The following is a 23,372-nucleotide window of genomic DNA, read 5'->3' on the forward strand; positions in this document are numbered from 1 at the left end:
ACCAGGAGCTAACGACCGCGGGAAGTTTACGGGAAGTTTTACCTGTTTCTGAGCGGTGGGGAACAGACTGACAGACTGACAGAGAGACAGACAGGTGTCCTTCTCACCTCTCCATCCCCTGCTGGACTCTATTTTCTCCTCCACTTCTTCTGTTTTCTTTCTTTTTTTTTTTTGTTCAGAGCTGGACTTTTCTGAGCCATGCTGTGGACACGGTGGCTCGTCCTGCTGCTCTGCTGGGGGGCCACAAGCGGCGAGCGGCAGCCGGCGGAGAGGGCCGGGCTCCCGGCTGAGGTCCGGACGGACTCCCGCAGACAGCGGTCCTCTCCACCGGTGGAGCCGCTGGACTTTGGGTTTGTACCGGCAGCGGTGTATGATACCCACGCTTACTACGAGCCAGGGCCCGTGGGCATCCTCTTCCACATGGTCCACGCTTTTCTCTACGTTGTTCAACCGAACTCCTTCCCTAAAGGTGAGATTATCCCCCCCCTCCATCCGTGCCCTTCATCCTCATCCTCATCTTCACTCTGTTTCTTATCCCTCTCACATGAGGACACAGGAAAATGATCAAGGCTTTACTTTTCCCTCTAAATGTAGCTCATCCATGTGGCTGCTGTGGTCATAGCAGGTGTTACACTAAAATCTGTGACCCATCAGATACACTGACCTGATTAGGAAGTCTGTTATTGTTTTTGCAAATGTTTTCCAATGACCTAATGTTGTTGTTTTTTTTATAATGGCTGTTTAGCAAAATGTGTGACAACAAGAACAAATGATGTAGCAAAGCATGAATGAAAGTGCAAGTGCTGACAAAAAAAACATACAGGCAGGTGCATTTTTGTGACAATATGACCATTTTACTATAAAAACTGAAACCACATCAGTGCTACTGTAATGTACTGACAAAAAAACTATATGTAGGAGATATGATACAAACGTAGGACTCTGGTTAACAACTGTGGATTTATTTGAGTTATATCATATTAATGCATGATAATCCTTATCACTGTCCAGTGGCAGTGTCATTATGTGTTTGGATGGTATAGCTGTGATAGCAGAAACTGTGGCCTGTGGTGTATATACGTCTGTGTGCATCAGTATTTGGTAACACCATCAGTCTTTGACCTAAAGTAATAGCTACATGGTTTCCAATCCCAATGGGTTGAGACCCACCCAAGAGGTCCCAAGATGAAACTGAACAAGACTATTTAAGTGAGAGAAAAGACAAAAATGTCGATTACTTTCGCACACAGTTTTTGCTCAGGAAAACTAACTAACTCATGTCCACACTGAGGCCATGACCTGTGTTCAGGGGGCACAAGTAGACTTTGCTTTGTTTTAATGGACCACAAGTCACAAAGGTTGGAAACCAGTGGCATCACAGACCCTTACTGACCTGTTGTACATCATAAACTAAACAACAAGTCCAAAACAACATTGAAATCCTCCATGTGAAAGAATGTGAAAGTGACCACTTGATGGCAGGAATTATTAGCACGCTGCTGCTGAATCTGTATTCTCTCTCAGAGTGTAAATCTGAGACCACATGACCAACGTAATGTATGACTTCCAAATAACACACTCATAATCAAAATGCCACAAAGGCCAAAAGAGCACACGCACGGATGGAGCGGTTGAGCCCATAAACGGATGCTACTAGCAGATTAATGGGATCAATAGCTGTCATAGCTCATAAGTGAGTCCTCATCCTTAAACATTATGGAGGTGATTAAAAGGTGATCAGGTCTGTCACGTCATCAATACATACATAGCCAGCGTTTCCCCCCTGGTGTGTTACAGTAACCCAGTGATGGCTGCAGAGAGCTGCAGCCAACTTTAACTGGTGTATTTATGAACTGTATGTGTAACTATGAGTGGTCACGTTGGAGGATGACATAGTGCAATAGGATTGAAGGTTTTAAATTGCTGCCATTTTGGTGTCCAGGGTCAGAGCCGCTGGCTGGGTAATCAATTAGCAGATCAGCGATTAGAGGAGGCTTTCTCAGTCACCTGCATCACTGCATAATACCTTAATCCACTGGACCATATGCTGCTACTGCCAGGGACTCTCCAGTGTAACTCACTGTCACACACACACACACACAGGTGGAGACCACCTGGACGTCACATCACACCCTCCCATGTCACATATCACATATGTATCCGTGCACAGAATCAAGCATGCTGCTCACACGCATGCACATACCTGGAGGATAGTTATTACACTGTTTATAACTGCATTATTACTCAAGAGGATGAGGTTTAGGAGGTTCAGCGGACCGTGATGCTGCCTAAACTTCCCGTCATTAACAGATTAATAAGCACATTTTCAGTTGGCAGCAAGTCAGCAGTTCAGTTTCAAAACCTACATTAACTGGAGAAAAAAAAGTAGCTCTGGCCCTTTTTTTTAATAAAACAGTTTGTCTGTGAATCCAAAAACGTTTTGTTTTATTTGTTATGAGTAGAAGAATATGTGCATATTGCTCAAATGGCTTGAACAGACTTAGGACACAAATAAGAGACTGAATTAATCAACTCTAAATAATCATGTCTTTGGTAGAGGTTTACTTCTTAATTCAACACTAAGTATTTGGACGACAAATATCTAGTGTAAATTGTGTTTTGTTTCCATCCATATGTATGTACCTCTATGAGCATTAGTATTAATAGAATATTTCACATATTGTATAAATATTGTGATAGTTAACTCACTGGTGCAGTTTGATTTGGTAAGTGTAGTCCTTCAGAAAAATATTCAGCTGTTATACTGTTTTTATTAAGATCTGTACACCCTGGTAAGACCAGCAGCGTTTGTGTTTGGTGCACATAGTTTCGCATCTTGTGGAGGTTTGGTAGCAAAAACACAGTCTGCCGACTGAAAAAATATTACTTGTCAGTATTATTACTCGTGTTTTAAAAGTTCTGAAATTCTGAAACAATCTGCAAGAGTTTTTTGGCAAATAGAAGCTTTTGTGTCATATAGGTTGATCTTATTTCAATGCACTTTAAGAAAATGCAGCACAATATGTGATGTTGATACTAGTCTCTAGTATTGAATGCTGTTGCTCCGTCATTCCCACAGTGCTGCCGTCCATGATTGAGTTTGGCCTCCAGTTGGGTTAACTGTGCAGAGGTGAGCGGTTGGGGTCAGGGCTCAAGACTGAGTTCAGGTTAAAGTGGAGGAACGCAAATTGGTGTCACGGACACTGTGGAAAGGTTCATTACAGAGAAACTCAAGGTTTTAAGTTTGATTTGAAATGTAGATGCAGTCTTTAAAGGTCGCAGCTCATCGGGCAGACCGTTCCACAGGACAGGTCCACAGTAAATAAAAGCACCTCTCCCAGCTCCTGGTCTTATTCTGGGAACAACCAGAGAGCCACAGACTGAAGACCTGAGGGGTCTGATGGGGGTGTAGTCAGTGGGATTGTCTAAAGTTGATGAATCTCACAACAATGAACAATTTAATAATGTGGTGCAAAGAGCACTCTGTGGCAAAATCTCCACAAATCCCTGTTTTATTATTATTATTATTAATGTAATTAATTTTTCAGGCGTTCAGAAGAAGTGCTCGAATCTGATTGTCAACAGAAAATGACAGAAGTGAGAAAGACTGTTAAAGCGGTCATCATTGGTTCTTTACTGGCTCTAAGTCTTCTAAGCCTGCAGACTTTCTCCTCAGCTCCCTTTACAAATCTGTGTGACGGTTGTTTTTATGGTGAAGGAGCATTTTGGAGTGTTTCACTGTTTGAGGAGGCAGTGTCTTATCCCTCTGATACACACAGGGTAGATTAGAGGATTAGCATCCACAGGGCTAATGCTAACACTGTGCAGCTACCACTGCTACAGATGGCGTTGTCACACACACACAAATGTGCAAGCACGTACAGGCATGCAGATACACACACACAAATGTACTAAAAGTGGGTCATAGTCATAGTATTTGTCTCTTTCCTTTAATTACTGTGATTGGTTGACGTGGGCGGTTTATCAAGAAGCAAATGTCTTAAATGAAATCACACTCAGGAGAAACCCAAATTAGTTGTCTAATAAAAGTATTTAAGACGAGACTGTATAAGAAAAGAGAGGAATGGCTCCCTTTAAAATGTCTGGTTTACCACGTTTTGATGCTTTAAATCTGCCCAAACAATCACACTGTCCACATTTGTGTCTTACGTTGCAGCTAACATTCATCTTTCATCCGCTTTTGTTTATATGTAGCAATAAAAAAACTCTTTGCAAGCAAGGATCTTTCAATGTTTTCTCTTAAGATGGTGGACTGGGCAGCATAGGGTATACTCTGGGTGTTGCTTTCAGAGCTGAAACAATCAATTGACAAGTCTGTAAGCAGAAAAATGCTGCACATCAATTTTAGTCAGTTAATTGTTTAAGTAATTTGTAAAGCAAAAAGTCTCTTCCTCCAATATGGTCTTAATATTATGACAGTAAACTAAATATCACAATTTTTCACTATTTTCTGATATTTCATAGACCAAACAATCCCTCAATTCATCAAGGAAATGATGGTGAGATCAATAGATAATGAAAATATTTGTTGCAGTCTATCATCTCTCAAAAGGATCAGAATATGATTTCTTGTGGGGCATGTCTGTTGAAGTGTCTTGTGCAAATAGGGAAAAAGACATTCCACATAATCCTCTTAGTTGTTTTGCTCCAGCTCACAGTGGGCTGAGTAACTTTCTTTAGCTCTTGGTGCCATAAGAAAACATACGGTACAAGCAGTGCGGTAATGCTGCCTGAAACATACCGTACAGTTGTTAGTATTTAAAGTAACACAAGTGCTGCATAACTGTGCTTTGGCAACATCGCCTATGTTGTAACACCCTCTGAACTGCAGCCCACAAAATCCCTTCCTCTTAACATTGATGCCTCCTCTAGTAACATCCAGCAAAGACTTTGTTTTCCTGAAATAAATTTACTTTTTTTAAAAACCATTTCTGCTGAGACTTTTATAGCTGTTTCACTGAATCTGCTTTAACTTTTCATACTGTTGCTTGGTTTAGAAATCTACATCTGTCCAATACTGTCCAATAAGAATAGATTTGGAAGTCTTGTTAAAATGGCCAGTTAGATTTCAGGGAGTTGTCAGACTTCGCTTGGGGACATTTATAACAGGAAGGTCCCTTAGATGAGTCAGTGATATATTAGACTGCCAGGACCATGCACTTCTGAAGGAGTCTAAGCTGTTGTCCTTAGGACGTCACTTCAGGAGGACTAAGAGATTCCTCATCCCCCTCATCACAAGTGCTATATATACATTTAATAGCAAATAGCACTCTATAGCTGCATTCCTTGCACTTCCCTTGCATACTCGCACATTCTTGTACATCTGTGACGCTCCAGCTCTGTGATTTAGTGTATTGATGTGATGTTGTCTTTTTGTATTCTGCTTTTACGTGAGCCCTGGCTGCAAAACAAACTTCCCCTTGTAGGACAACTAAGATAACTTTTCACCTTGAATGTTGTGTAACGTTGTGATTAAAGTTGCTGTGAAGGAGCTCATTAAAACTTTAGGGCCACAGTCTCACTCCGTCATCCCGATGTTAACCATGTTTCACAGCCATTTCGATCAAGACAAATGTTGTCCAAATGCTGTCACATGGTAACTTTAAAGCGGTGGTTCCCAACCTTTGGACCAGGACCTCTCACAAGGGGTCACAACGTGGTTAACTGCATAAGAAAGAAAGTTTGTGACACAAAGTGGCCACTGTTGTTCTACCTCTTCAGGTCTCAAAACATACTCAAATAAAACCGATTCTATGATTTGCAGCAAGCATTTGTAATTCCTATTAGGAACACTGTCAGATTTGTTTTACCTTCCCATTTCTCAAAAACACATGCAACCAGCTCCAAGGTGTCACGAGCAGATGTGTTAAAAGCTTCATGTTCAGGGCTGATGAGCCAAAGAGCACCACAGAGAGCCACTGCTTCAAAATGTAGCTAATAGTGCCATTTGTTTGCAGGCATAACAGATAATTAATGTCTTTTTCCAGTGTTTTTCTCTACCAGTAACTCTATGGCGCTACGGTCGCCTTAGTCATTTAACTGTCTCCTGTTTTTGTAATCACTGAATTTAATCTCAACCTTACATTTTTCCAAGACGGTAACTGTGGTTTAGATTTCTTCCTCCAAAGTGAGTTCAAAGTATTGAGACCAGTTTCGCCATCTAAGGAGCTGTACAGAGTCTTCACACGACAACAACATGGTGTGTGAACCCTCATCATCACTCCCACTGAACACTTGCCCTCGGTTTTGTTTAGAAAGTAAGCGTGTCAAATTCAAGTTATAGCTGCGTGGTAAGAGTTTCTGTAGTTGCACCATGAAGGTGAACAAGTTAGCTAATGTGGCCTTAAAATCCACAGGGGGTGGATGCGGTGTGTTTGTTCCAGCCTTCTGTGATTTGTGTGTGTGGGGCTGAGAGTGTTACTTATAATGTAAATAGTAGAGATAGTTGTTGGGTTGCATAAGGCTTTGTCCACACCTTCCAGTAATCTCTCAGAGCAGGTCAGCGTAGAGGATTGTGCTAGCCTATATTTACTCATTACAGTAAGAAGGCTGTAGGTTCTGACTTATTTATAACAGCAGCTAACTAGCAGAAGTATTTCATGGTTTTCTGTTGCTTTTTTTTTGTTAACTCTTACAGTGGTTTGTATTGACCTGTATGTATTTTCTGTTGTGACTGTTTGCTTCACCTTGTTTAACTAAAGGAAAACACTAATAGGTCCTGCAGGGATTTCTGTGAAGGTTTTAAAGACACACACACAGAAAATGTTCAGTAAGTACAGCAGTACTAAAAATAGTTTGTTTATTAATAGTAGATTTTCACAGCAAAAAAACATAAAAATATCACTTTTTTCATCAAGAAAAGGTGGCTGTGAAAGATGAGCTCTTCTCTCTGACTATTGCAGCGAGCGGACACATTTGTTGAAGTTGGGCAGTGGTCTCTTCATCCCTTCAGGTCTAATTCTGATGGTTGTTTATCCCCCCTCTTCCTTTCGTTTGCAGTAGCTGCCCCTCATACTGGGTCACTGAACTAAGCTGTCTAAGCTTAACTGCCCTCGGTTGCTAATGCTAACTAAGTAGCTGAGCAACAGCAGGTGGCATCTACACGACTCAGATGTGCTCATATGCTGCATCTGCAGAGTTAACATGGATAGATGTCTTCACCCGACATGACAGTCTGAGGTCTACTGCAGGTGGACAAGTTTTATAAACAGCCAGCAAAGTAAGGCGGCCGCCTCCCAGTAGACCATGTCAGGAGGATTATCCATATGGTCACAAAGGATGTCCAAAGTCTCAGCTTCTTTTATTTTTTATTTATTCACCAGAAAGGCTTACTCCAGAGAGACAGTTTCACTTTCTTAAATTACCAGAAATTCAAAGTGCAGACTGAAAACCTTAGAGTTGGTTTCAGCCAATCATTCAACAAAAGAAAACACATCAAAATCTCATTAAACACTGAAAACGCATGTGTACCGCACTAAACAAAATGTTTGAGTGCTTTGTGGCCATTTTTGCTTTGTTTTAGTAGTTGTCAGTACACAGAGAGAGCTGAAAGCATTAGTCGTCCCAATCAATTAGTTGAAAAATTAAAATTGTCAATTATTTTGATAATCAATTTGCTTCACGGTTTGTTTTAAATGTTAAACATGATCTGATTTTATACTACGGACTCTGGGAAATTATAATTCTTTTTAAAACAGTATATTTTTAAACTATTTTACTGACAAAAAGATTGATTGATTAATCAGGAAAATACTCAGCATATTAATCTGTATATGGAATGTGGAGTGTAAGTGTAGACAGTAATTGTACTTAAATTCTCATCATTTACAAAAACAAACGTAGTCACAGTTAATTTCAGTTACATGTGTTTTCTCACCTGAGGGTCAGCAGGTGTGCAAACAGAAGGCAGAACAGACACAGGTTTCAGTGTGTGTGTGTCTGTGTGTGTGTGTGTGTGTGTGTGTGTGTGTGTGTGTGTGTGTGTGTGTGTGTGTCAGCTGTGTCAGCACCTACATGCTAAACTGGCCTCCATCTGTTTGTCCTGTGCAATGGCACCTACTGTACCAATCTGAGAATGCTTGCTGTGAGACCATATTACATTCTTAAAAGAAAAAATACGTGCAGACATTTTCTGTCACTTGTGTCCTTGTGTCAGCAGCTTAATGTTCGTTTTGATTCAATGTGAGAGTGATATACTTTACTATATATATATATATATATATATATACTGCTGAGTAGCTTAATATATCATATTACATCATACATTATAGGTTGATTGATGTTGAATTAGTTATATTTTGTATTCAACCAAATCTGTAAAAAGTAATCAGTAACTTCAGCTGTTAAATTAACGTGGTGAGTTAAAATGTGCAGTATTTCTCTTTGAAATGCAGTGGAGTAGATGTATATAGTTGCATAAAATGGAAATACTGGACTGAAGTACAAATACCTCAAAATTGTATTTAATTAAATATACTTAATTACATTCCACCACTGGGTTGTGTAAACACATATTTCTCTTTCAGCTGTTGATTCACAGGCATTAACTTGTATGTGATATGTTTTTCACTGGACATGTAAAATAATCATATAGCATGTAGCATGTATGCAAGTGGGGTTCTTGACAGCTCGTGTGTGTCTGTGAAGAATTGGTGTTTACCTGCTGAGCAGCAGCGTGGGTGAGTCACCATCCAGGTAGGCTTAGTGTTGGCTGACCTATATAAACACACAGACAGCTGGACTGGACCGCCGCCCTCATTGGCAAAACTACACGGTTCAGACAGCTTCCGCAAAAACCACAGCTGTCAGATATACGAGGAAATACATTCGCAATACTGTCCTCGGAAATGTTTTAAAAATCAGTCTGCATAATCTGTGTTGTCTGCTCATGAACAGATAACTGGATTTTTCACTCCAGCGTCGTATACTGCCTGCAAAACACTGTTGTGTACGTGATTAGATAAGACTGTACTGTACTGAAGTGCTCACCTTTCTGTTCTCTTTTTTCAGACATGATTGTTAAAGTTATTCAACAAAACATGGGGGGAATCAAAATAGAAGACTGGAGAAAGGTACTGTGTGTTTCACTTACGAGATGAACTTTATCTTGTTATAGCAATGTGATGATCAGTTTTAATCGTTAATTTAATACATGTGGAAGATTACATTTTCTCAAATAAAATAAAAAAAGTAACTTGAAATGACATTTTATGGCCTTTGGGTGCACTGGAATTATTGATAAAGCATCATTATTTTGTAATAAAAAGTCTGTTGATGTTGCCTTCACATTCCTCTTTAAAAATAGGAATTCTGCTGCCTCCTAATCTCTTGGCTGTCACACTAACCTTATTTTGTTTGTCTTTGTTTTCCTCTTTGGCTACGGTTTGTGTGTGTGTGTGTGTGTGTTTTGCTGCACGCGTCGGTGTGCACGTGCTGTGGGGTCACAGCCAGAAAATGTGGTCCTGCTACTACAGGTAAACTCCTCCTAACAGTGTGCTGAAATTTCACCTGAGTCACACCACAATGTCAGAGAATGACAGCGTTAGGAGGGATGATGATTGTATGAACCTTCATCTCCTCCTGCAGGGGATCTACTACGAGGTTGGATTCATCGTATGTGCGACCATCGGTATCGTGTTCGTGGTGCTCACCCCCATCATAGGCATGTGTTTCTGTGTGTGTCGATGCTGTGAGAACTGCGGAGGGGAGATGCACCAGAGGCAGAGAAAGAACATCGACTGTCAGAGAGGTTTCTTCACCGCCTCGCTCATCGCCACCTCCATCTTCATCGTGTGAGTTGTCACCGTCTTCTTCTCAGTCTGTATGGTCTTGTTTATCATCACTATGAGGGCTTTTTCTTTTCATGAGTGTAATTAAGGTGCTATGATTGTGAGTGTTTCAATTTTTGCTGTGTGCATATTGGATTACAGCATTCTGGTGAGTTGTTGGAAAGTGTGAGATACTGGAAAAATGTAAATACATATATACCTTGATATGGATTTATTTCATATATATAACGGAAAGGGAATCCTTTCTTTGTTAAACTTACTGTCATAGATCTTAAAGCATCAAGTACACATATTTTTTCTTAATTTGCAGCCACCCTAACACGCTAAAATCAACTATTACGGGTTAGTTTAGGTCGACCATTAACCACAACAAACCTGGTCAGAGTTTGGCCAGAGATCGGCTGTGTTACATCTCTCTGTCTGTCTTCTCCTGCCATCTCTATACTATCTGTATTAAAGTCAGTTTAAGTCACTGCAATGTTAAACTGTCATTAATGAGCTTAATCTCAAATAATATCAGATCAAACATAAACATTATTTAATTGTAAAATGATTCTGTAGAGGACCAAATTATGCAAAACTTAAGAGGTGCACTGGTTTTTAATTTTTTTTGCATGTTTATATGTGGGCTCTTAAAACAGTGCTGATTTAGCGTATTTAGCGATTTAGCATATTACTTCTGTAATAATGTCAGAGAGGCCTCTAATTTTGCTTTATCAGACTTTACACAGCTCTGTCTGAAGCCAAAAAAAGGCTTTATACATTATTTCTCAAGAAAAAGTATTCTCCACGGCCTATAAACAGACTTTGATGTGTAAAATCTGCAGAGTTTCCCTTTAACAGCATCTGCTCTCACACACACACACACACACACCAGTTAACCTGCTGTGGACGGGACAGGTGCTCGGACGGAGTAATATGAGCCAAACTGTGCAGGACAGTTAGGTGTTACTGATATCACTTGGCTGACTGTGAGAGGCCTCTCTGTCTGAATGAGTGCTTTCACATCACAAACATGCATGCTGCTCACGCACACACACACAAACACACACACACACACACACGTGCATGCACATCTGCGTACATAAAGCACTTTGGGGCCATTTGGACATGTGGAGATATTATCTGATCAGGATTTGTTATTTTGACTCTTTTCTAATCAGTCAGTCACACAGAAGATTCTTTCTTTTTCTCCCTCTATTGACATTCAGTCAAATCTTTGCATGAGGCTCAGCTGAGTACAAAAGATCAGTGATCTGGCAGGTAAATACCCTAAAAACATATAAATAATGTGGGTTTTTTTTTTCCAAGTTCAGGAATAATAGTCACTGCAACAATTAACAAAAAAACTGGTGAAACTTTGCATGTCATCAGCTCACACCTCATCACTCATTACTATTTTCAAAACAGTGAACTGTCACAGGATAATCTGCCCTGTTCTCTCACTCTTTACCACCAGTAAAAGTCTGCTACAATATAGTTAAAGTCATTTTCTATGTTAAATCTTTATAGATTACAAGGAGGGGTTGACTGTAGATAAAAGGTTGAGTTTCTTCGTGCTATACAACAGCCAACATTTGCATCAAATACAGACAGACAGGGAGAGAAAGCTGTTCATCGGTCTCATTTCAAGGCTTTGAAATCCACATTTTAAGGTAGAGATATAACCAAGAATTTAAAAAAGAAATAAAAAAAGACTTCCAAATGTTGCTGAAGAAATGAAACTTTGTTGGCTGCTGTCTCTGAATCCTCAGTGAGTGACTTTTGACAGAAATATACATCTTAATGTCACCATGCTGCCCTCTAATGGTGAATATTAGTCACTGTGTGTCTTTACTGACTGTATCTATGTGTGTGTGTGTGTGTGTGTTTCAGTCTGGGAGTGCTCATCGCCTATGCCGCAAACCACAATATCAGCAACCAGATTAAGAGCACTCGGCGGTTAATCAACACTAATATGAGAGACCTGAAGACATTTGCTAACAACACACCTGCGGTATGACCTCACACACACGCACGCACATGCATCCCCATGAAGAAGGCACATACACAAAAATCCTTTTTTTAATTTGAATTTTTTTGTCCTGCTCTTATGTGCCATGCGTGTTTTCTGTTGCAGCAAATTGAATACCTGACAGCCCAGTACACCACAGCAAAGAACAAAGTCCTGTCAGACCTTGACAGTAAGTTGAACTCAGACTCTTTACACACAGTATTTGTCTAATGTCTCTCACTGTGTTTGCCTATAAAACTGTAACAACTGTACTCTGTGTGTGTGTGTGCTATGAGACAACTGCAGTGTTGGCACTAAACCGTCTGATCTGAATGTGTTTTCCCGACAGACATCGGCCCTTTGCTGGGCGGGAGGATCCACAGTCAGCTGGAGAAAGAGGTGGTTCCCTCACTGGACACTGCGCTGCGTATGGCAGGAGGTAAACCACACTCATTATTAGCATTTAATACGACGTCCTGTTCAGCCCAAACAGTCTAGACACAGTATCACAATGCAGTGCTGATGCTGCTGCACTGAAACAATATCTCCTGTTGCTGTTACCACATCTGACTGGTGATATTTATTTAGAAATTCAAGGATAAACCTCTTCAGCCATGAGCTATTTTTGTTAAAGTATAAAATGCTTTTCATGATTTGTTTGACATACGATGCTCAGAGACCTCAAAACCCCTAAACAGGTCAAACAAAACTCCATTGTTTCATTTCAAATACAAAAGAATATATTTTTATCACACTGAATGTTACAATAAACTAAAATTATAGAGCATTCCCTATTGTGCTGAACTAAAATAATGATCTGATCATTATTTTTGTGAATTGTTGCCACATGAGGTGATGCTACATGTTTCCAGTTTCCTCTCTTGTGATGTTATTACTACAGAATGCTGGTGTGTCTTTTAAGGGCACATCCTCACCATTTTTTTTTTTTAACTTTCCCTTTTCCTCTTTGATTCCTTCACATTTTCTTTTATCTAAAGCAAAAGTTGAGAATGCTATCAAAGGTAATGAGAGCTGACCTGGATTCAGTGTCCTGTCCCTGCTGTTACAAATACTGTAGATCCTGAACCCTGTAAAAAGTCTTCTGTTGTGGTTTCCCTCTGTGGATTGTTGATCTGTGGTCATTGTAATCAGTGTTATTGTTATAATTTAGGTAACTCTTTGGTGTTGTATTGTGAATGTATATGAACATCAATCATACGAGGCTCACCAAAACAACACTATTGTGGATTATTTTAGCAAAAGTTCCGTTTTTGTCAAAGAATTTGATCGAGTTTCATGCTTCCTCTCTCCTCTATAGCCATGCGGGAGACCAAGGAGGCCCTGGAGAGCGTCGGCTCCTCCTTGGACGTTCTTCAGGAGGGGACGGGGAAACTTCAGATCAGTCTGTCGGGGGAGCGCGCCTCTCTGTCCAACACCCTGTCAGACCCTGCCTGCACTAATGGAGCCGTGTCTCACACCTGTAACACCATCCGCTCCACGCTGTCCCACCTGGGAATCAACGCTGACTACTCCAAGGTACCAAGGAACCTAAGACTGAGAGTCTGACACATGAAATGTGAATCAAAACCTGACATTTAATGGACACAAGCCATAACTTACTCGTCTTCGCTCTTTCAGCTACCAGATGTCAGTCATGCCTTGACCAATATAAATACCGTCCTGGGCACAGACCTCAGTAACATTGTACAAAAGGTGAGTCTCCTCCTCCAGCTCATCATCATCCTCCTGTTTATCTCATGTCTTTCTTTTTCACCCATTATATTCTTATGATACACAACCAGGTTCTTAATCATCTTTCCTCTCTTACTTTTGCACCTCCAGGGTTACTCGTCCTTTAATGATACACCGAAACTGGTTAAAGAACAAACTAAAAACATTGTCTCAGGTATACGAGTGTGTGTGTTTATACTGCGTGCATGTGTATTTAGTTTGCCTTACAAATTTAGCTGTTTCCCTCCCGTTCATAATATCTGACTGTAGTCTTTAACTCTCTTATTTTTTCTTCTCTCTCTTTCATCTGCACACTTGTGAATGGCGACACCACAGCTCTGCCTCGTAAGTTCTGCGCTGTCCTGCCTTCTCACTTTCCCTCTCTCATAGTTGTCAGCTCTGAGTTGACAGGTCTTCTAATTGATATTAAAAAAAAATGCACTAATTCATATTGTGTTCTTATTTTCTGTTTGTCTTATTTGTAGGAGTGAAAGGCATGCTGGATAAGATTGGCACAGAGATCAGCAGCTTCGCCAAGATGTTCCCTGTGGAAGCTTCTCTGGCCAATTTCACCATTTTCCTCAACCAAGGGCAGAAAAACATTGAGGCCTTTTACCCACAGATTGACCAAATGGACTTCTACAGGTTTGTGCATATTTGTGTGTGTGTACATTAATCAGGCTGTGGCACAAACAGCCCATATTGGGGACAGTTGGAGACTAGCTAGTCACATAATGGTGCATTTAGCAGCTGAAGAGCCAGATTCTTCCCTCAGGCTCCAAATAAAAGCTAATGTTGTTTTGTAACTGCTGCATATGTAAAAAATACAACTGTTTGCTAACAACTGTTTGCCAAAAAAATCTGTCTTTTAGGCTTAAGGTTCAAATTATGACAAGGATAAGGGTTGTTCTTGTGAATCAATACAGCACCCTCATAAATGACAATCCAAGTGTGTAAGTATGTGTGTGTGTGTGTGTGTGTGTGTGTGCTGCAGGTGGATTGGCTGTGTGGCAGTCCTCTGCATGGTCGTCCTGGTTTTGGCCTTCAACATCCTCGGACTACTGTGCGGCACTTGTGGCTACGACAAGCAAGCTACACCAACAACCCGAGGCTGCATGTCAAACACCGGCGGCAACCTGCTAATGGCGTAAGTTAGCGAGACACAGTCGGCTAATTTTCTCATAGCAGGCATTTTGACTTGTGATACAGGTGTAACTAAATTGGTGTAATGATAAAATTAGCTGCGGTGCATTTAAGTGTGCCAGTTCTGGGGCGCTGCTGTTGTGCTCGCTGCTTCTTCCTGGTACACCTGAATAGAGCAGAGCCATAATCATTGCTGTTGTAAATACCTGTATTCTTCACAGTCTGGTGAGTCAAAGTGTCTGCTGTGAGAAAGGTTTATTACTGTAGCATAAATATATACATAAAAATAGGTAATGAGGGAAGTATAAGACAGTGAGTACCAAAGATTGAGGATTTTGTCACATCCAGAAAGTAACAAATATGTCTTTAGATGATGAAGACAGGAAGAGTCAAAAATCAAACAGGTTACTTAATTAGACAGGGCCATTTGTATTGATTGTCAAAACTTTATTAGAACTGTCGGAAACTGATGCTCAGCTAATGTCAAGTGAAATGCTGAACATTAGTTTCATCTACATACATTAACGACCATCACCTGGGATGACATTTGATCCTGAATGTCTTTTGATTTGGCTAAAGGGAAAAGCCAAAGACAAAACAAAAATGTCATAGCAGATGATAGAAGGTTATGAGTGTGTGTGACTGTGTTTCCCACACTCTCTGTCTCTTGCTCTTTCAGAGGGGTGGGCTTCACTTTTATCTTTGCCTGGGTGCTCATGAGCATCGTGACCACCTTGTTTGTTGTTGGTGGCAACGTGGAGAAGCTCATTTGTGAACCGTTGGCTAACCGACAGCTTTTTAAGGTACTGAATACAAACACTCTTTCTTCCTGAATCGTCTTATTTTCTCTCTCCTCTGTGCCTCTCTGTGTGTTTGTCTTGGAGGGAGTTTTATCTGAGCGGGATAGTGTTATATAAGGGACAACACTGTGGCTCTGTGCTGATGAATATGCATGTGTTTGTGTGTAGATCATAGACACACCATTCCTGGTTCATCCGGCCAAAAAGAACTTCCTTCCTGGGATGCTGTTTCAGAATCCGAACATTGACTTGACTTTGGGAAGCATGTACAGGTAACATGCCAACAGCTAATACTGTACATACCGTACATAGAGCTCTTTTCTGTTTTCCACCTGGACTTCATGAATTTGCACATCCAAAAGTTGTTCCTTTTCTGATCCAAGATGACATTGTTTACTGTAATCTGCAGATTGAGTGTCTGGTAATAGAGAGGGAAGAGATAAATGGGTGAACTATTGTTTCTGCTGCAAGAGACAGTTTTGAGATGCAATTTCAACCAGATTTTTTTTAATGTTCAAAATAACACCAATGAATTCCACATTTTTTAAGCATAAAAACCTAAATTAATGAGTCGTACAACTACACATACAGTACATTCACACTGGAGGAGTTTCACTGTGTGACCAAACTGTATTTGTGTGGCAGGGAGTGCTATGAGAACAACGGTCTGTACCATGCTCTTCAGCTGGAGACCATGTTCAACATCAACTCCTTCCTCAACAGGACTGTGGTAAGTGCCAGTTTACCGTGTTGGCCGCAACAATGTCACTGGTAGCATCTTGGTGATTGACGACGACCCGGTGATGTGTGAGTTTATGTGTGTGTGTGTGTGTGTGTGTTTCACGACAGTACAACAAGGATCTGGCCAAAGTGTTTGACAGTGTGCAGGTCGACCTGCACGACATCACCCTGCTCGAACAGGCCGGCAGAGACAACCTCATCAACTTCGCCAACTCTGGACTCGGACAGATCGACTTTGAAGCCTACCTGGCTGAGGTAATCTGTGTGTGTGTGTGTGTGTCTGTGTGTGTGTGTGTGTGTGTGTGTCTGTGTCTGTGTGTACTTGTATCATATCACTTTGTGGGGATTCTCCTCACACACGGAGGAGAAAAAGTATTAAGCTAATCCTTTAGGACTTAATCCAAGTTAATACAATGTTGACACAGGTGATAAAAGCCATAGTGTTTTTTTCTTTGTATGTGATTGTCGCTCTTTTGTGTCAAAGTTATGATAATGAATTAAACATAAATATAACTGTTGTGATATGAAATAAAATTTTGAAATAATATTTCAGTCTCTCTTTGAAAAAAGAAAAAATTATTCAGATATCAAATGTTTTCAGCTCTATTTTCATTAATATCCGTGATAAGAAGAAAATTCACTTTTGAAAAAAAGTTGGCAGATGCATCACAAACTGCACAAAATCCAGACTGAAACCTAAATAAAACTCAACAGAAATAAACTGCAAGCTGTGCAAATTGAGTGAAACTAAAGCTCTATTATAGCTCACGCCTCATGAGTGAATGTCTTTGTTTTGGTGTTTCAGGTGAATAAGGGAGTCACTCAAGTGAACCTGCTGTCCTTCGCTACAGACCTGGAGGCTCAGGCCGACCAGCTGGTGAGTGCCAACAAAGCACAGCAACATTTATCATTCAAATGCAAATATCATAAAGAAATATTTACAATTACAGAACAGTACCAGATTTAGAAAAAGTTACAGCATCGAGTCATTTGACTGAGATGAGGTACTTTTTTGCTTGTTAGCTGTCACCTAGGATCTGTCACCTTTATGTCACCTTTAGTTTCTATATAAAGGATCAGCGAGTCGGTTATTATTGCAAAACGAGCCCTGACAGGATGATAAAGGACCCTGATCTGAAGCGGAGACATCTTGAATCATCCTGAAGGGATTCGTTCGGCAATAATGACCGTCGCTCGCTCTACATTATCCCGCTTATTACATGGCATCATACTAAAGAAATCAACAATTGGACAAAAAATACCGACTTAGAAGGGATTTTATTGATTTAAAAATGCTTTTATTGCAGTCGCAATAAAGCAACAGCAACGGTCTACGGATCGAGTATTCAACAAAGCCATGTAATAATCATGGTTAACTTATGCTGGTAAAGTACTGCCAACTACTAAATAACTCTGATGGTGCTCACAGACCTTAACTGAATCCTCTGCATCCCACTGTGCCTTTAGATTGTTGATCCGAGTGGAAATAATTTGGACCTGGCTGTTGACTTTAGAGAGTGTTTTTTTCTTTTTACTTCTACTTTGACTTCACATCTTTCCACCTTTTTTCAAACAATTCACTGGCTGTAAAGCTTTTTGTACAACTCTAATTAGTTTGTTTTGTTCATTTTAATGTTAATTCACATGTTATAGAAAATATAACATGATATAACTTAAACTAACAAGTCCAGATATACACTCAGACAGCTTTATTTTGCTTTAAACTCAGTGATCGGGGGTGTTGGTCTGAACAAGCTGTCCATTCACCATGAATACCCACACACACACACACACACACACACACACACACACACACACACACACACATTTATGGTACATGCATAGCACATAGTGCAGGATCTGTGCTGTTTTAAGGCACAGTTCCTGTATATGTCACAGAAGGATTAGTGTGTGAGTGTGTATTTCTCAGGAAGTAAAGAATATTAAATCAGTGAGCTTTTAATTCTTTACCTAAAGCTTTTAATCATCTAAGTTATTGAAGCAACTCAATGATGCAACAAACTGCCATGTCCTCAGCTCTCTGTCTGTCTGTCTGTCTGTCTGTCTGTCTGTCTCTCTGTCTCTCTGTCTGTCTGTTTGTTTGTTTGTTTGTTTGTTTGTTCACAGCCGCGTGGTGCTCTGGAGAACGCACTGAAAGGACACGCCAGCAGCATCAGGCAGATCCACAGAGAGCAGGTGGTTCCCATGGAGCAAGCAATGGTAATCATCTCTCCCACAACACAAACACTAACACCACACACATAAAACTCACCTGCACACATGTGCTACGCAGATCCTCTCCCATGTCCTACTGACAAAATAAACACTGTACAGTTTATTATACAGTTACAGTGGGAACAATTTTATACAGAATCTTGGATCAAACAACCTTCTGTGTTTGGATCGTGTGCTCATTAAAAGGCTCATTGTTGCAGCTGATTGCGGGATGAAATGCAACAGAAACAATATGCATTATTTCTCATGTCTTGCAAACTACACAAAAAAGACATCACATTTAAGGTAAATCCAACATTCAAATTATAAGTTTAACTTTCCCTCTTTTCTCTTTTTTCTTTCTTTAAACGGTGACAGAAATATGTCAAAGCGCGGGTAAGCCGCTGTTGATTCATAGCAATATGACACTGTTCTATGTGCGTGTTTATCGCAGCAGTGTTGTTAATGCTGTGACGTGATGTGATGTGATGTGAAGTGATGGGGTACTTGTTAATGAGTTTTTAGACATGCATGTTACGATCTGTTTGGTGACAGTTTGATTTCTCACACAGAGTGCGCTGAGCCAGAGTATCAAGCAGTTGCAGAGGATGTCCGGCGACCTGCCGGTGAGGAAACACACCGGCAAAAACACTCAGCAGCAGTAGTGCTGTTATTTTACTTTCATGTTAACCTCTCTGATTTAGTAAAGCCTTTATTTGAACTAAAGATTTATTTGAAGTTCACATCTTATTTCATGTCTCACAGTCAAAAGCTTTGTTTTGATCGACACTTCACAACCTTCCACATTACATTTTAACTTTTAAAACACTGTAAACCATCACTTTATAATGTTGTAAATAAAATGAGTAATGATATACAGCATTACTGTTGTGTATTAGCACACAGGGAATGATTTAACAGCCTACTAATTAGAAAAACTATGCAGAAAACATTCTTTTAACTTCAAACACAAATGGTTAATTGTCTACTTTTTTCAAAGGTTTCTAACTCTCTCTCTCTCTTTTAGGTCAAGGTCACAAATATCCTGAGCGCCATCGATGCAGCAGAGTACCTCATCACTCATAACGCCTCCTATGTGGTGAAACAGGTAAAACAAGAAAAACATCACACACAAACAGCTTTATATTGGTGACGTTTTGCCATATTTATTGCTCCAGACTGGTCAATCAAGTCAAGAGGGAAATAAAAAGCAACAAGGTCTCTAACCCTCCACCCCAAACAGACTGCAGTCACTCATTTGCTCTGACGTTTTCTTCTCTGTTGGTTTCCAGGAAACAAAGGGCTACACACAGACCTTGGTGGGATACTTCAAACAGTACACAGACTGGGTGAAAAGCTCGGTGAGTATATAGTACTACCAGGTGTGTAGTATTAATGGCTCCTTTTAAAGATTATGGTTTGATAATTTACCAAAGAGACACTGTCAGGAGGAGGGAGGAGTGTAACTGTGAGGAGCAAACCGCTCACACAAAGTGATCCCGTATTGTTTTTTTTAATAATAGTGACAGTGATTGAAAAATAAAACTCTGTCAGTAATGGAGCTGGACTCTTTACAGTCAGCATGATGTTCAGGATTCAGTAAAGGTGCAGAAGCTTTAGAAGTCCTGTGATAAATATGTGTACTGTGTGTGTGTGTGTTTTTCCCTACAGTTGACTGCAGAGGTGGCCCAGTGTAAACCCATCAGTAACATTGTGGACAGCATGGAGATAGTAGCATGCAGCTTTATAGTCGATTCAGTGGTGAGGAATCTGAACACTGTGTTTATCTGTGTGTGTGTGTGTGTGTGTGTGTGTGAGGTGCACTGATTCATTTCACAGCTGTATGTACAGTACATGTTCCCCCTATGTATAAAATCGGGATATAAACGGCTCTTTGACGGTTTGAGGGAGCTCTGGGATGAAGACTGTGGAGTCATTGGGCCACTCACACGAGAACAGTATGTTCTCAAGGCTCCGACACATTTGCTCTCACACACTGAGATGAGATGGAGTCTGTTTTGAGGCAGGGCAGGAAACTACACACACACAGATTCTTCAGTGTTTTCACTCCAGCCCCAAGAAGCTGTAAAGTTTCATATTTACATATCAGCTGTATATCATGCACGTTAGCTTGTGAGAGTTTAATGAATTAAACAAGGCACAGACTGTGGTCAGTGTAAACACAGATTTTATATCACAGCGCTCCAGCAGTGCCTGCAGCCACTGTATATACGCTGCATGTATTCACGTGCGCACGTGTTTGTATTGACATTTTCTGGTGCCTGGTGTTGTGTACATCTCTTGTGCATTCACGTGTTTGTGCTGTAATGTGAAATGTAGCCCAAGAAACACATTCTGAGGAGCTGCAACATTTTATTTTATTGTTGTCGTATGTAACACATGCAGAGCTGAATACATGCACACACAGCAGCTGAAAAGGTCCAGGTCTGTTTAGGGGGGGACTGACAGCTTTGCAGGGAGCGGTGGGGGATTTGGTGGCGGTTACGGTGGCGTGACACTGTTGCATCCTATCAGAAGAGGAACGCACTAACTTAGTTTTATTATTTTTATTCATTATTTTCATTATGTCTGAAAAATTTGAAAAATGTTAGTCACCGTGTAAAAAAAGACATCCTTATATTGGTTCTTTTTGGTCACAAATGATCCAAAACCAAAGTATATTCAAATGACTGTCCTAAAAACTGTCACATATTTTAATATTATATAATTACCATTTTGTAATACTTTAAACTTCACTACATTTCAGAGGAAAATGTACTGTCTAACTCCATTTGTCTATAAATTTGTGTAGCAACTGTAGTTACTTTACAGATTATATATACAAAAGTTGTGATTGGTCCAAATATTATGATGCTGTGATACTCAACGCTCATCCAGCTAAAATATTAAAAAGCTGGTTAAATTCATAAATACTATTATATATATAGACATTAGTATTGTGCTAATAACACAAAAATATGATAAATAATTGTATATTTATCTAGAAGGGGCAATTCTGACTGACTACTGACGACTTCTGTAAACTTACTCTGCCACTGAGAAGCTGGGATGAGAATTTCATTGACTATTCATCAGTTATTCAACTAATTATTTTAGCACTAAAAATCCACATTAGAGAGTTAAGTGTTTATCTGAGTGTGACAGGAATGAGTCAAAGGTTAACTGGAGAGGAAAATGTGGAAAAAATGAAAAATGTGTAAATGTGTTTTTCAGAACACATTCTGGTTTGGTCTGGGAGGCTGCTGCATCCTTCTGATCCCCAGCATCATCTTCTCTATCAAACTGGCCAAGTTTTACCGAAGGATGGACACAGAAGACGTCTTTGAAGAGTGAGTCCAAACACACACACGTTTTCTATGTACAGGCACAGACAGAAACATTGTTAGTTTTGCTCATAGTTTTTCTGAATCTTTCCTGTAGATCAAACAAAATGAATTAATCCTCTTCTTTCCTTCTCTCTGTCATTACTCCTTTTCATGGCTTTTGATTCCCCTCATATTTTCTCCTCATGTTATTGCCGCTCTGTCTCCAGCTCCTCTTACCCGTGGCTTGTCGCACTTTGATGTTTGTCTGCTGCTAACATGTCCTTTCGTCCTCTTCCACGTGTCCGCTCCCTGTTTGGTCTGGGAATCTCTGGCTTTGGATCTCTTCACATCTTTCTTACTTTTTTCACCAGAAACCACAAACAAAGTCTCTCTCTTTGCACGGATCTTCATTTCTTCATCTTCTCCTGCGTCTCCCTCGTTTCTTTTGACTTTTTTTTCGACTCTCTGAGGATCACTCCGTCCTTGTTGCTTTCGGCGGAGTCTTCCCATTCTCTTTTGTCACCTGTCCACCCTCGCTCTTGTGTTGCAGTATGGGTAATACAGGTAATCATGGTGAACAAGTGTGCGATATCCATGGAGACCTCGCTGTGGTCAGGTACGAGCAGTGTCTCCGCTTGCTTGCATGCCGTGGTCTTAATCGGTGGAGGGATATTTTTATCTGAAGACAGTGAAACATTTTCTACATTTTTACACAAATGTTAAGCTTGTAAAGAACTCCCCATATGTACTGTATGTATGTACGTGTGTGTGTGTGTGTGTGTGTGTTTGTGTTTGTGTGTGTGAATGTGCGTGTACACGAAGCTCTCCCTATTACGACACCCTGACCCAGTTTCCCCGGGCCTCTGCTCCCCCGAGCTACCCAGACTGGTGACCCAAAGGAACTCGTCAATGAGGTACTTATTGTCAGTCATAAGTCTCCACTAACCCTCATCTAACAGCTAAACTAAACAGCTGAAACCATCCGAGAACCATCAGCCATTTAATCATCAGTCTGACTTCAGCCAGGACATTTTTTCCTCCTCCTTTTTATTCTTGTCAGTATTTCTTGTGTTTTTCCTCTTCATCCTTCATCCTTCATCCATCATCGTTGTCTCTTTTGACTGCTGATGTCCACACAAACAAAGAAAACAAGTTACAACAACAACAGTTACTAATGATGGCTTAAGCTGAAGACCACTTATACACCTGACGCTGTCATGTGTGCTGCATTTAAAGGATCAAAGATGGTAAAAATGGTAACGGTTAGTTTGGATTTAACACTTTTTTTTGTGTGTAGCACACAATAACTCAAACAAATTCAGTAATCAAGGCAGTAGTTGACCAGCCACTCCTGTGTTTAGGAGGTAAAATTACCAATTTTATCAATGGAGTCTGGTGGGTGTTTCTTGTTAAACAAAAAGAATCTTACAGGTCCATCTCTGCATCGATCCTTTCTGTAGTGTTGTCAGACACTTTGAATAACAATCTGAGCTTGTCAGTGGCAAAATCAAGCGCTTTCAGTGCACGTATTTTGATCACGCACAAATGCACAATTACAGCCATTGTAGCTCATTGCAGCCTGTTATCGGCCGCCAGCAGAGGTGAGGTAGAAGTC

General features: G+C 40.4%; 1 protein-coding gene across 1 annotated transcript; it reads left to right on the forward strand.

Annotated features, from left to right (window-relative positions):
* The first annotated feature begins 198 nt into the window (after positions 1-198).
* On the forward strand, positions 199-22,649 carry prom1b (prominin 1 b). Its single transcript, XM_070827691.1, has 26 exons — positions 199-469; positions 9,031-9,092; positions 9,468-9,494; positions 9,607-9,812; positions 11,685-11,805; positions 11,929-11,992; positions 12,152-12,241; positions 13,121-13,338; positions 13,441-13,515; positions 13,645-13,708; positions 13,870-13,878; positions 14,019-14,178; positions 14,528-14,680; positions 15,356-15,479; positions 15,645-15,748; positions 16,122-16,206; positions 16,326-16,472; positions 17,023-17,094; positions 18,345-18,437; positions 18,810-18,827; positions 19,004-19,057; positions 19,459-19,539; positions 19,724-19,792; positions 20,103-20,192; positions 21,666-21,781; positions 22,580-22,649. The coding sequence occupies exons 1-26, from the start codon at positions 199-201 to the stop codon at positions 22,647-22,649; spliced, it is 2,643 nt and encodes an 880-aa protein (XP_070683792.1).
* Positions 22,650-23,372: the final 723 nt, after the last annotated feature.

This window comes from Pempheris klunzingeri, chromosome 3 (assembly GCF_042242105.1).
Source record: "Pempheris klunzingeri isolate RE-2024b chromosome 3, fPemKlu1.hap1, whole genome shotgun sequence".
NCBI lineage: Eukaryota > Metazoa > Chordata > Actinopteri > Acropomatiformes > Pempheridae > Pempheris > Pempheris klunzingeri.